The sequence below is a fragment of the Pseudophryne corroboree genome, chromosome 6 (genome assembly GCF_028390025.1).
Source record: "Pseudophryne corroboree isolate aPseCor3 chromosome 6, aPseCor3.hap2, whole genome shotgun sequence".
Classification (NCBI taxonomy): domain Eukaryota; kingdom Metazoa; phylum Chordata; class Amphibia; order Anura; family Myobatrachidae; genus Pseudophryne; species Pseudophryne corroboree.
Window position 1 is genome coordinate 547,423,393 of NC_086449.1, and position 15,181 is coordinate 547,438,573.

General features: G+C 44.4%; 1 protein-coding gene across 1 annotated transcript in view; it reads left to right on the forward strand.

Moving 5' to 3' along the window:
* SLC6A15 (solute carrier family 6 member 15) overlaps positions 1–15,181 on the forward strand; it is a 143,719-nt gene that overhangs the window by 64,665 nt on the left and 63,873 nt on the right. The window contains exons 4-6 of the mRNA XM_063927678.1: positions 5,992–6,118; positions 6,814–6,995; positions 11,236–11,346. Of these exons, the coding sequence (XP_063783748.1) occupies positions 5,992–6,118; positions 6,814–6,995; positions 11,236–11,346 (420 nt within the window). The remainder of the gene's footprint in view (positions 1–5,991; positions 6,119–6,813; positions 6,996–11,235; positions 11,347–15,181) is intronic.

Sequence of the window (15,181 nt, forward strand, 5' to 3'; positions counted from 1 at the left end):
CCGTAAGTGAAGCTTAACTCCGCCCCTGACACTCCCATGAACCTCCGCCCCTGGGCTCTCATTGGCCCACAGCTTACTGAATTGTAAAGCAGGGGTGACCATCTGTGGGTGAAACCCTTGTAGATAGTTTTACACCATCGAGGTTACCCATCAATGGTACTTTCAATGGTGACTGTCGATGGGTAACCAACCAGTGGCCATCCCCATGTGAAAATAACATCTATCAGTGCAGACGTGATCTGCTACATCTGAGAGGTGTGTCATAAAAATTACTTACATCCAAATGTAAATGAGCCCCAAAGTTTGTAAGATTTTCTTGTTGAAGAAAAGACACTGATATTTTTGAGGATTTCTTTGTTTATTGCGTTTTACAAGTGGCCACGAGAAACCTTACATAAAATACATGTAGTCACAGGGATCATTGTTCCTTATAACCAATGCAGGGAAATGGCACTGATGATCCCATTTGAATGTAAAGTATGTAGCTCTGATTTCTTTCCCCCCCCCCCCCAAGAATGTAACAGAACATAATGGGGTTAAGGTGCAATCAGGGAGATTGCTGGACTATTCATGGAGTCAGGGAGATTGACACTATTTCAGGGAGTCTCCTGCAGAATGCAGGAGGGAAGGCAACTATGGTACTGTGGTTGCAGCATATTTGCACAGAAGCAGCTTGCCAGCAGCAATGCTCTTTGACCTGTTGTGTAAATTATGGAAAATATAGTATGTAAATGATGTTTCTGAATGATTGCCTATGTTTGACTTGAATACAATATAAATATTTTGCTAAGACGACTGTGGGTTACCTCCTACATGAGATTTCACCCAGAGAGGTGATAATGAAAATTGTTTGTTTATTAAGCATGTACATTAAATAAGTACAATTGTTTTTATATAATATACTGTATATACGTGGAGCTTGTTTCTAAAAAATACCAAATCTAATAAAAGAGTTCTAGGTGGCAGCATATTGTTGGCTAGGTGTAGAATATTACATCCTGATCTAAACTACAAATTTGTTCCAAATCCTGGGGGGTGGGTTGCAGGGGGGGGGGGGCAGTACCCCAGGCCCCCCTGTCATAAGGGCCCCCCGGCCAGAGCTGCTCTGCCCTGCTCTGGTGCTGCTGTCTGCTTTCCAGCCTCTGCCAGCAGCAACAGCTCTCCTGGCAGCAGTGGAGGCTGGAGATTGCTGCCTGGGTCAGTCCCCTACCCGTACTGCCCGAAAGGATGGGGGAGGGTGCTGCACACACAGCTGCATGTGCAACATCACGGAATCCTCCCTCCCCGGCAGCCAGGAGTCTTTTCTCCTCCCCGCTTCAGAGTGGGGCCCTTCCCCCCCCGCAGCTCCTGTAGCCAGTGGCTGGCCTTGTTGCAGTGGATGGGGGGGTATCAAGCAGCGGGTGCAGCCGGGGGTAAGGTTGCTGGTGGGGGGACCCCCTGTCTTGGGTGCCCTGGACCCCCCAAGGGCTTAATCCGTCCCTGCAGGGTTTGGAAAATGGCATTTTGTAGTAATAAGTACCACATCCAGTCAGTGTTTCAGAAGGTACCAAATAGTGTTTCAGTTTCATTGGTGGAATTTTCTCCCTCCCAGCACCCATTAACACTTTCATCCACCCTACTTTCACCTTGCAGCATGCATTGCAGAACATTGTAGATGAAACATACAACACAGATAGTTGTGTGCCCTAAGCTAGGTTTGACCAAAAAGCTTGCAAGTGTTTTCTCAATGCAGAGCTATTTCTAAATTATATTGATACATGCAATATGTTTCCAGTTTGGTGTATCTGGGGGTTCAGTATGCAATGCCGGCTTATGGGATCCCGGTGGTCACAATACCGATGCCAGGATCCCGATAAGTGAAAGACTGACAGGGGTGAATGTGAGCTGTATCTCACCTACCCCTAACCCAAAACTCTCACCTTAGTGCCTGACTCTAAGCACCCCCAAGAGGTGCCTAAACCTAACCCTCCATCGCCGCTGCCTATACCTAACCCTCCCTCCCCCACAGCCTGACCACAACCCCACCCCATGAGTGCCTAACCCTAACCATCTCTCCCTGCAGCCAAACCCTGACTTACCTACCCCCCCTCGCATCCTATCCCTAACCCCCCATCTGGCACCTATACAAAGCCAGAGAATGCCCTCAATGTGTGGGTCTGTAGGTAGGGGTGGGGCTAAAAGATGTGATTTAAATCTTTATCCCCGGCTCCTTCCCACCACTGATGAGTTTTCAGTGTTTTTACCTCTGTGGGCAGATTGCGGGAGAGTCATACATACTTCCGGGGCTGCGGAGGACTACCCTAAAAATCGGTAGTCTCCCACAGCTACCGAGACGGTTGGCAAGTATGACGTAAACCTAACACCCCCCCCACCCCCACCCGGGCCTGCACTTGACCCGCTGGCTTTACCTACGGTCAGAATCCCAGCTCTTCAGAACTTCAGCGTTGGGACTCTAAAGGGTGCCAGTATTTCGACTATCCTGACATCCGGCATCTTAACCACATCATGTATCTGGTTATAGTAGATTTTGTATACCTAAATGTTTTCCTGTGTGGTTATATCATTGTTAACATAACAATATCATGCCTTGTATGAATGCTAAAACAATTCTTCAGTAAACTAGACCTTATTGTCTGAATTTACCTAGTGGGGAGATAGATGTGCAGTGATATAGAGAAATATTTTCTGATCATTTCTGTTTGGATACAAAGCAAATCCCCCAAGTACAAATATATGTATTTAAGCAAATCTCTCATAAAAAGGCACAAAAAAGCAAAACAGAACATTATAGCTACAGATAGAGAGGTATACAATAAGCATCTAAAACAACAAGAGAAGTGTTCTTGTGCATACCTCCCAACTTTACTGTTCTGTGGAGCGGGACACTTGTGCGGCGAAGCCGCGCGCGCTCCCGAAAAAGGGGAGTGGCCTATGAAAAGGGGGCGTGGCTTCGCGGAGGACCCGCGATCGCGAGCCACGCCCCCGTTTTCGTCACTGAGGGGGCATGCCCAGCGCTCTGTGAGCCGCTGGCATGCTCCCTCTCCCTCTGACTCCACTGAATAGACGCTGTGCGCATGCGCACAGCGTCTATTCACCGCTGCTCTGCTAAGCAGAGCAGCGATTGACAGAGCCTCCCAACTGACCCCCCCACCGCGGGACACTGCGGCCCGCGGGTGGGACAGCCCCCAAAAAACGGGACTGTCCCGCGAAAATCGGGACAGTTGGGAGGTATGTCTTGTGACCTTGGCCGTACATAGGGGGTAATTCTGAGTTGATCGCAGCAGGAACTTTGTTAGCAGTTGGGCAAAACCATGTGCACTGCAGGGGAGGCAGATATAACGTGCAGAGAGAGATAGATTTGGGTGTGGTGAGTTAAATCTGCAATCTAAATTGCAGTGTAAAAATAAAGCAGCCAGAATTTACCCTGCACAGAAACAATATAACCCACCCAAATCTAACTCTCTCAGCACGTTATGTCTGCCCCCCCTGCAGTGCACATGGGGGGTAATTCCAAGTTGATCGCAGCAGGATTTTTTATAGCAATTGGGCAAAACCATGTGCACTGCAGGGGAGGCAGATATAACATGTGTAGAGAGAGTTAGATTTGGGTGGGTTATTTTGTTTCTGTGCAGGGTAAATACTGGCTGCTTTATTTTTACACTGCAAATTAGATTGCAGATTGAACACACCACACCCAAATCTAACTCTCTCTGCACGTTATATCTGCCTCCCCTGCAGTGCTCATGGTTTTGCCCAATTGCTAACAAAAATCCTGCTGCGATCAACTTGGAATTACCCCCATGGTTTTGCCCAATTGCTAAAAAATTTCCTGCTGCGATCAACTTGGAATTACCCCCATAGAGAACAATAATGTATACTGAGAAACATATCCAGCATACAGGACAAGAAAAGTGACACTGACCCACAGTCTGTAGTTACAGAATTAGACCAGTACAGGGCTGAATGCAGGACAAGTTCATTGCTGTTGTGCATGCATATAATATAGAAAAGCTTACTGCCAATTACCAAGGATTTAGAATAAGACTTAAACCAACAAAACATCACTATAGAAAAAAACCCAAACATTAAAAATGAAATCCACCTTAAACTCCAACCGATCTTCACAAAGTAATAAATCCATAACCAAATAAAGTTGTTTCCGCAATGAATCTTCCTGTTTTTTATTTTTATTTTCTACCTTTTGGAGTTGTTTCGTACAAAGCAGTTGTCAACCATAATGTGTACAAACAGCCATTTGAAACAAAAAGAAAACTAGTGATACAAGGTCTGGCAAACGTATCCTAGTAGTGTCAAATTGTAACAAAGTTACCCAATCCTTAATAAAGCATTATGGCCTCATGTAGAGTTAGGAGCAAAATATAGACTGCGGCTACAGTCGCACCAAACAGCCCTCTTGGCGCACCAGGTAATGTATGACTCGGATGAGCATTTTTTTTCACTGACATTTGCATCTTATTCACCCAAAACAACTAGAAGTGTCACCACTACTCTGCTGCATTACACTGATCAATTTGATGTTCAACATTTTTACATTAGTGTGCGAATGAGACAGAAAGCTTTATTGATGAAGCAGAGCTGTTGCTTCACAGCAGGTTGGAGGGTGAAATGTAAAATGTCACTCACAGTCAGTGTAAAGCATGCCGGGCTTTCCCCTCCAGGAAGTGCCATTTCATAAATAAGTCCCAGAATCTGTATACAAAGTGCTACAATGCCGTGGCTTTGGCTTTTTATCATGCCACCTTCCATTGTGCTTCATCTGTGACTTTGTATGTGAATAAACTAATTCCTGTAAGGTTAGAGTTGCAGCTCAGCATCCCTGTTACAATGCCAGCATCATTTTGTTGTGCCTTCAGTGCAAATAAGATGCAAAATGTAAACAAAAGATGGTACCTACATCTCTCAGAGTAGCTCAGTTGCGCCAGGTGTCTCATGCCATATGGCGTTTAGATTCTAGGTGTATGAGCAGGGCCGGGCTGCCCATATGGCAATTTTGGCATATGCCATAAGGGCCAATGGGCAGGTGGGCCAGTCCGGTCCCGCCCAACTGTCAGTTCCATAGAAATGGGGGCATGCCGCGAATCCATGCCCAATGACTCGTGGCACACCCCCGTGTGGCGTGTCCACGCGCCTCCTGTGACGCACTCTCTCATGATTGCCAAGGCCGATTGGGAGCCCCAGTCAGTCCCTGTGTATGAGGGTACATCTGTACATCCCAATTTGCTACTTCATCTACATATTATAGGCAGTTTGCACACCTTTCCCCTCTTACTAAATTCCCTGTCTTAAAAAATAATGAATAATAATCATAATAAAGAAATAATAATTGTCACTTTCCCCTTTTTCTTAATTTTTTTCCCTCACCTATCAGTGGTCTTTGGCATTTTCTCCACATTAACCTCTTCACTACAGGATCATTGTGTGCTAGTGCTGATGTGTAAAGCCAGCAGAAAAGGAAGTCCTGTAATTTAATTCAATAAGATCGCATGACTAGCAACTAATGGAATTACAAGTGATCCAGCCAATGAAGTCACAGTGAATATGCCTCTGTTTCTCAGTATGCTGCTTGGCTTCAGACTGGCTGCCTAGCAACCATCACTCCAACCAATGACAGTAATGGTTGGTTTAGTGAAGCCACTGCAGTTATAAAAATACTGGGGTTTTCTACAGCTGTAGTGAATCCGCAGACCGCTGTAAGGCCCCAGTGGATAGTTATGCTTTATAGTGTGTGTGTGTGTGTGTGTGTGTGTGTGTGTGTGTGTGTGTGTGTGTAGGAACATGTGCCAGTGAACATCATCCTGTAACTGGATTAATATATTCTAAAAATTTGGGGTTACTAAAATGATAGTTCTTTTATCTGTTATTTATTTCATGGTTTGTTTCTAACATGCTTTATTATAGACGATGATTAAAATGACCAACATGCTGTAAAGACATTACAGCAGCGACTGATGTACTTGTTTTATTTTGCAGGTTTGCTTGTTTGTGGCCCTTTACTACAATGTTATAATTGGATGGAGCTTGTTTTATTTCTCCCAATCCTTCCAGCATCCTCTCCCATGGGATCAGTGCCCTTTGGTGAAAAATGGCTCTAATACCTGTGAGATATTACTATTTTGTCTATTTACTGTAATTACTGGTAATTAAATAGAAAGTCAGATTCAGACATGCTATTTATAGGACAGATATAAAACCCCAGATTTTCTGTAACAGGACTTAGCATCATATTAATCATATATTCTGTATTATCCATACAATCACTTAGAAGATAAGAGATCTAAGTAGGTGGCTTATTACTCAGCAAAGACAAAAGTAGTTGTAGGTGAGGAATCTGAAATTGGACTATATTTGTAAGCTTGTGCTCCATGCACAGGGAATAGATGGAGAATGTGACTGCATATTGGAGCATGTGACTATTTGTGTTCTGGGGAGTACAAATACACAAATATATATAACACAATTAGCTGTGCTAGCTTGTAATGCAGTGCCTACTGGTAAATTGCCTCCTTATGTCATGCGGTGTAAAATAACTCTAAGATTGTTGTACCCTTACTGTAGCTTACAAATGAAAACGAAACACTTTGTACATTTTGAAGGCAATAATGAGGTGGCACAACTAACTAGTGAAAACAAACAAAGCCTATGTTTCATATGTTAATCTGCATTACACGCCATAGCGATGATTGCAACAGTCGTTTAGATCTTTCAGCTTCTGTATCTACTAGAATTACTTGCCGACTTATTCTACTGATAAGCTTAATAGTATGATTTCATTGATGTTTCATTACATTTCAGATGTTGAGCCAGAATGTGAGAAAAGTTCTGCAACCACATATTACTGGTACAGAGAAGCTTTAAACATTTCTGACTCAATCACAGAAGGCGGAGGACTGAACTGGAGGATGACTCTATGCTTACTTGCTGCCTGGATATTGGTGTGCCTCGCCATGATCAAAGGCATCCAGTCTTCTGGCAAAGTGAGTATACACTATATGGGTATTCCATAGTAAGTATATTGATAAAAGTTATGTTACTTTTCTTTTCAAATAATTTAAAATAAGCAGGAAAAGGGAATTCTAATAGTATTTCACTTTTTAAAAATATATTTTTACAATAAAGCTAACAATATATTAAAATGGAACTATATTAACATCTTTATTCACTGTTGTGTGTAAGCCTGTACAGTGTATGTACCATATATACAGATGTGTCCTCATACATCCAGCCTCAATATGCCACGCAGCAGGGAATGCCTGGTGTGAGTGAGCTGACAGGTTCCGTGCAACTCTGCTAAAGGCGGGCGTCTTTTTTAAATGGTTCACACAAAAGGTGTATCCCAGCGCATCACCCTCAATATTGGTCAAAGGAATACATAGTCTATTATTAATATCCAAACATTGAAGGATTATTTTTACGCAGGATAATCCAGCTGTGGAACATAACTACTAATTGTCATTTTTTTTATATATCCCATATTTCTTGTTGTTTTATTTTTATTTTTTAATACCCATTATAACATTTTATATTTTATCTTGTATAATTTTCACACACACACACACACACACACACACACACACACACACACACACACACACACACACACACACACACACACACATATTTCCTTCCCCTTTTCCTAGATGTTGTGTACTGGTATTAGGAAACATTTGTTATTTTGAACCTTTTTAATTCTTAATAAATATGCACGTTGGTTTATTAATAATAGACTATGTATTTCTTTGAACAATATTGATGGTGATGCGCTGGGATACCCCTTTTGTGTGAACCATTAAATATTATATGGGTAGAGGCCCCTTTTTTTCCCTAGCAGTAAACCCTCAATCTCTATCTGCACCTCTGAGAGCGCAGTCTACAATCACATATACTATGTGTCTGGGCGTCTTTTCTTGCCAAAATTGGCACAGCTTGACGTGGATAGTATGTACGAGGAGACTGTGCTGATTTATTTGATTTGCAACACTTGTACTGTATATTGTGTGTGACTGAATCGTATGCAGACTCAAACACAGATATACAAGTGTCGCAAATGAAATTAAACAGCACAGTCTCAGTTTGCTTCCTAGTCACATCACATAGCAGCTAAGATACAATTTAGGTGAAAAAGATGTTAGCAGAGTCTCTCTTTTCATGGCATAAGAGGAGCTGCTTGGTGTTACTGCAGCAAAGATCTATGAGGACACACAGGGCCGGCCTGACCATAAACATAGTACGCAGCTGCGTAGAGCGCCACGCTGTGGAGGGCGCAGCGGCTGCATTCTCCACACACAAAGCCCCCCCCACCCTTAGGATGGCCATCGGTGGGCTGTCCAACGATGGTTGCCATCGATGGCACCATCGGTGATAAGCATCAATAGCACTTAAACTATCTATGGTGAACCATCGATGGTTCGCTGGCTGGGCCGTGGACCAGTAAAAAAACAGGCAAGGCTTAGCAGGTGTTCGGGGGCGGAGCTATGCTCAGTGTCCCGCCACCTTGCAAAATAAATAAATAAATAAATATTCGTTTAGACTGCCATTGATGGAGGGAAACCATCGGGTTCTCTCTCATCAATAGCAAAAACATTCAACATCGGCCATAAACCATTGATGGTTTGGAATCATCGATGGTTGATGGCCATCCCTACCCCACCCCCGCTCCCAGGACACTGCCAGCACTGCAGCCACAATCCATATAGCCAGACGCCTGCCACTGCTTTACATGTTACGCAGCGGTGTGCCCAGTTATGAGGCTCCCTCTGGCTGCTATTGCAGGGCAGCGGGGGTGCAGGCAGTGGTGTGACTCGTGTGTGCACGGATGCGGCTGCCATGGCCGCAGAATACCTTCAGGGGCCTCCGCTCCACCTGCACCCGGTCACACTACAGTGTACCTATGCCCTGCCTCTTTCAAGCCGGAGAGCTGAGCCTCCTGTCTCCTCAGCGGCCCCGTCACCCTCCCTTCTCCAGCAGCCGCGTCATGGGGGGTGAAGCAGAGGTCGGCCTCTGCCTCTCGTTACCAGGCACAGCTCCAGGAGTGTCCTCCCCAATTACCTCCAGCCGAACGCCTGCAGCGCCATGGTGCTGCATGGGCGATGGTGCACTTATCCTCCTGCCACCAACCCCTTCTTCAGCATGTGCCTGGGTCCATGGGCCTCCCTTGCTGATACCCCAAGCTTAACTGGACCTGGAGCTGTGAGTGACCAGAGAGCCATGTGCCCTCCTGCCACCGCCACCCCCTGTGTGTGGCCCCTTATGTGTGTGTGTGCAGCACCCTCTACTCTCCCTCACCCTGGTGTGTGGCCCCCTGTGTGTGTGTATGTGTGAGAGGCACCTTGTGCCCTCCTGCCCCCCCATCCTGGTGTGTGGCCCCCTGTGCCCCCCTGTGTGTGTATGAGACATCATGTGCCTTCCTGCCCCCACCCACTGTGTGTGGCTCCCTGTACCCCCCGCTCTGTGTTTGTATGGCACCCTCTACCCCACCCTCCTGCCCCCACCCCCCTGTGTGTTCACCATTTGTACTGATTTCTATATAGTTTGCTCCACAGCTGCCACCCCAACTATCTCACTGTCACCCCTGCCTCAGTCACCTACTATCTCCCTGTACCCTTGCCTCAGTCACCCACTATCTCCCTGTCACCCTTGCCTCCCCAGTCACCCCCTATCTACCTGTCACTCCTGCCTCTTCAGTCACCCACTATCTCCCTGTCATCCCTGCCTCCCCAGTTACCCAGTATATCCCTGTCACCCCTGCCTCCCCAGTTACCCACTATCTACCTGTCACTCCTGCCTCTTCAGTCACCCACTATCTCCCTGTCACCTCTGCCATCCCTGTCACCCACTGTCGCCCCTGCCTCCCCAGACACCCACTATCTCCCTGTCATCCCTGCCTCCCCAGTCACCCAGTATCTCCCTGTCAGCCCTGCCATCCCAGTCAGCCACTATCTCCCTGTCACCCGTGCCTCCCCAGTCACACACTATCTCCCTGTGACCCCTGCCTCCTCAGTCACCTACTATCTCCCTGTCATCCCTGCCTCCCCAGTCACCCACTATCTACCTGTCACTCTTGCCTCCTCAGTCACCAACTATCTACCTATCACCCCTGCCATCCCAGTCACCCACTATCTCCCTGTCACCCACTATCTCCCTGTACCCTTGGGTGTAGAATTATGTGGCCATGCCCCTTTCATGTGAGACCACACTCCTTTACTTTTGCACGTGCTGTCACTTTAAAAAGTTTATCCCATCAAGGGGTGCCAACAATTTTATCTGCTTACCCCCCCAAAAAAACTTGGCCCGGCCCTGAGGACACATCTGTACATCAGGAAGAGAATAGGGGCATATCCAGTGTGAAAACATCTGCCTGGCACTGGCACAATCATCAACATAGAAACATAATGAAGGCAGGGGAAACTTGGATGAAGTCTTACTATTGCTTGGTACAGTAACATAAACTTGACACATTGTTTGGGCATTGGAGGAAATAATGAAGTCTCAGAAGCTTAGAGATAGAACTTAGTTTTTTAATGTCTCAGAAGCGGCGGAGCCGCTATCTCTGACATTCTCTAAAACAGATTGTAATAGGTTTCCCATTTGTCAGCGCAAATAGATCCAACGTAAACTTAGTGTTATAATATGACACTTCCTCCAGCATGTGCTTCCCTGCATCGCAGACTAGGAGGCAATCAGCACATCAGAAGTATTATGTACAGTAAAGTCCATCCAAATCATTTCTTTTACAGTAGGTTTGGTTGGCAATATCCTTTAATTCCCAACTCCACTGGTTATAGCTTCTCTACTTCACTTTCCAATTAGAAGGTTATTATTATTATTATTATTATTATTATTATTATTATTATTATCTCCCTAAATTGACTACAATTCTAAATTGAGGAGTGATCATTTTAATCTCCAGTGAATTTAATATTAATCATTTGAGTTACATAAATGGTAAATGGTTCATGGTTTCCTGTAGAACTGTTTGTCTAAAATGAAATCAGTATGACAGTGGGGAGTTCTATTACCCCAATGTGACATTGAAATGAATTGGTCTAAAATGAATAGATTCATAATGATGCCAATTCCATTCAATATTAATATTTGCTGTTATATTATCTAATGCAACGTGGGTTCCAAAAAAACTCCAAACATTTATTGGATTATATCTATTAAAACTTACACGACATGGAATTTATTTATTTTGTGTTTTTTTTTTCCTCCCAGATCATGTACTTCAGTTCTCTCTTCCCTTATGTGGTCCTTACCTGTTTCCTTGTGCGAGCCTTACTATTAAATGGCTCAGTTGATGGCATCCGACACATGTTTACTCCAAAGGTAAGTGTTTAACATGTAGGACTATCTCTATCTCTAAGAAGTGTCAGTAAGGATCAAATCTGACAATGTCTGCCTAGCATTTATGTAGATACAATTCTGCTCTTGCAAACTGCACCATAAAATTGGGATGTGCCTACTTTTTGTATGCTCCTAAATGTCAATTACTGTTTTGTATATTTCTATTCTTCGTTAACTACAACACATTCTTGCAAACTAGTTGTTTTGCTGGTCACACAAAATAACTGCCTATAGTATATTGGGCAAGATTCAGTTGTTATACCGCTGGCAGTCACTAGATGGCACACAAACAGAGCAATTTAATTGTAGCTCTGTTTAGTCATGATGGCTGCTGGCACCTTCATTTCAGCTCGCCCCCTCTGGGGTTGGCGAGCTGAAATGTGAGAAAGTGACCCATTCGGACACCCAAACACCACTTTTCGCGGCAGTGCCCAGCACTTTGTTTAAGTTTAGCAGCTTTACACTGCTAAACCCGACTTCTATGGGCGCGATCAGCGTGTAACACAGATACAATTGAATATCTCCCCCTGCGATTTAACTTCACTTTAGAAAGGAGATCGAGCGCGAAAATCAATTGAATACCGTTCATTGAATCAAAAGGCAGAAATATGGCAGTCATAAATTATAATTTAGTGCTGTTATTTTCGAGAAAGAATTATATAAAATCTTAGTGCAGCTGGAACTGGACCTGATTTAGACATGGACGCAATGCCGATGTTCCATGCTGAGTGATTTTTGCTAGACTGTGCGTGTGCCATGATCGCATTACGCATGCTTCATGGTGACATTGCGGTCCTTAGGATTTCATTGCATAGTGTTTGACAGGAAGTAACCTGTTTGGGGGAGGTAAGAAGCAGTGGTTGGAAAACTGCAGTTGTGTCATGGGGTGTAGTACGGTATGCCGGCAGCCGGGCTCCCGGCGACCAGCATACCGGCGCTGGGAGCCCAACCGCCGGCATACAGACAGCGTGGTGAGCACAAATGAGCCCCTTGTGGGCTCGCTGCGGGCACGGTGGCGCGCCGCGCTATTTTATTCTCCCTCCAGGGGGGTCGTGGACCCCCACGAGGGAGAAAAAGTGTCGTATCCCGGCTGTCGGGATTCCGACGCCGGTATACTGTGTGCCAGGATCCCGACAGTCGGCATACTGAAGACCACCCGTGTCATGCACATTTTAGGGGAGTGTATCGGCCATCAGCTGTAAGCTCTTGCATACAGAAACATGGCACCTGCGACGCTACTGCCTTGTCCTGTCTGCATGTCCATAGGGCTGCCCTTATGCTCCATGTTCCTTGTTCTTGCATATAGGCTGCGAATGTGTATGCAATTGCGATTGAGTTGTGACAGCTCAGGTGGTCGTCTCTTTTCATTACAGCTTTACTTGCTGATATCAGCAGTGTGAGGCAGAGAAAAATCACACTTGCTATGCATTGGCATCCATCTATGAGGCCCACAGTATGTGAATATAGTTTGCACTGAGGTCATTCATTTGTGATTTATTGTTTTTTTTCACAGAAATGTCTGTGATTTAGTTTAAGACCTCTTAAACTAAAAATAACAAACATGCAAATTTTTTCAGGGGGTATCCAATTAGCTATGATAACGTGATCTGCAATTGTGGCTAATGTAATCTAATTGCGCATTATCCGCTTATTGCAACCTGCGAGCTTCCATGTTTAGCACCTATCCAATTAAAAAATGGTGAAAACAAGAATTGTGCAATAATTCTAGACGGCAAAAGCGGTGATAAGTACTATATAGGGCAGGCATTCCCAACATCGGTCCTCAAGGCACACTGCAGTGCAGGTTTTAGTGAGATCCAGGCTTCAGCACAGATGGTTAAATCAAAATAACTGTATTACTAATTAAGTCACCGGTGCTCCAGCATGATATCACTAAAACCTGGAGCGTTAGTGTGCCTTGAGGACCGAGGTTGGGAATGCCTGGTATAGTAGAAAATGGGGAAATCTGCCTGTACCCCCCAAAAAGCCAAACTAATATAGGAAAACATTATACAGTCTATTAGTGGGCATTACAAAAATATTTGGTGTCATTAAATTTGGTCAAATGGCTGTTATATGCATTTTTATATATAAATTTAAAAAATGAGAGAAGGCTTTTTTTTCAGCAAAATAAATGCTCTCATTAAATTTGGGGTACATAAACACGGGTATAAGTATATATTTCTGTCATTTTAGAGGACTTTTTAAAAAGAGGGGAAACGGACTGATTAGTCCCACCTGCAAGTCTAAAAACATCCCACTCATAAAGCACCCCAATATACCTGTCCCATACCTTGTACCCCAAGTTCCATAATTTTGCATTTTTTTACCCAAAAATTACGTCATTATTGGCTAATTAAAAATAATAAAAACACTTCTAATGTACCTAATTAGTCATTCATAAGAGTGTCCCAGGGGTTCAGAACCAAATCCTGACATTTTTAGATTAAAATAGGTATTTTGCATTACTTATCACCAGCTCACAGATCGTGAAGAGAAATCCGCGATAAGCCCTATGGAGACTTATTGATGATAACTTATTGCTGTTAATAGGGTACTGGCGATGTTATTTTGAAACCGCAAAATAACAGCTAATTGGATAACCCCCTTCATGTGATTATGGGAACAGAAGGACGTACACAAAGGCTTTGGTGTTGGGAGACTTTTCTTCCTGTGCATATCAAACATTCTGTCAGTAAGCATACTGACATTTTATTCCCTAAAATGGCTTATCACTGAGGATATTACAGTAGCTTGAAGTAGCATAGATATTGCATACATTGTTAATCATTTGAAATAGTTTCTGCACCCTCAGTTAATGGAGCCTATTTGACTCACGTTTAGGTCCCCCTGGTTACCCTAACTTCACTGTAATGTGCTATGTATCCTACTGGATTATAGTGGCTCTATATCATCATATATTATGGGACAGGGAAGCCAGAAGATTTGTTATTAATGCATTTGGGTTAATTTATTTCCACCGTAAACAATCTGAAGACATAACACAATGTTTTAGATTGATTTGTCCCAAAGAGTCAGTAAACAATGTGAGCACTTGGTGACCTTCATTACCAAAACAGATTGCCTCTAACTGTAAATTGCATACTGTCTGCATAACAATAAAGGGCCCTACACACTGGCCGATCCGCCGCCGAGCTGGCCGACGAGCGACCCGGCGGCGGTGGGGCAGTGACAGGGGGAGTGAAGTTTCTTCACTCCCCCCGTCACGTGGCTCCATTGAAGTGCAGGCAAATATGGACGAGATCGTCCATATTGGCCTGCATGCACAGCCGACGGGGGACCAGCTATGAACGAGCGCGGGGCCGCGCATCGTTCATCGCTGGAGCCTCCACACTGAAAGATATGAACGAGTTCTCGTTCATTTATGAACGAGATCGTTCATATGTTTCAAACAAATCGGCATGTGTGTAGGGCCTATAAGTTTTGTTCTGTCAGTGCTGATTGAGCAGTTTTGAACTGTATGAAAAATAGTATACTCAACCCATTGAAGAATTATTCACATGAACCATTGTGGATGTAGTATGCAGAGGTTTCTTACTGCCTTACCCACTCTATTTATCACATAATTTCTATAATATGCACATATGCAGTGTTTCCATTAAAAGAAATGCTCCAAATAGAACTGAAATTAATTTATATATGCATTTAAGCTCCACTAGGGGCTCTGAGGGGGAAGGGGGAGCGGGTATTGATTACCTGGAACTGGGCTTGCTGGGTAGGCCTGGCGGGAGGCCTGAGGGGTACATAGCCCCTTTGTAGCTTGGCTCTTGCTTGTGTGCAGGGCAACCCTTAATTT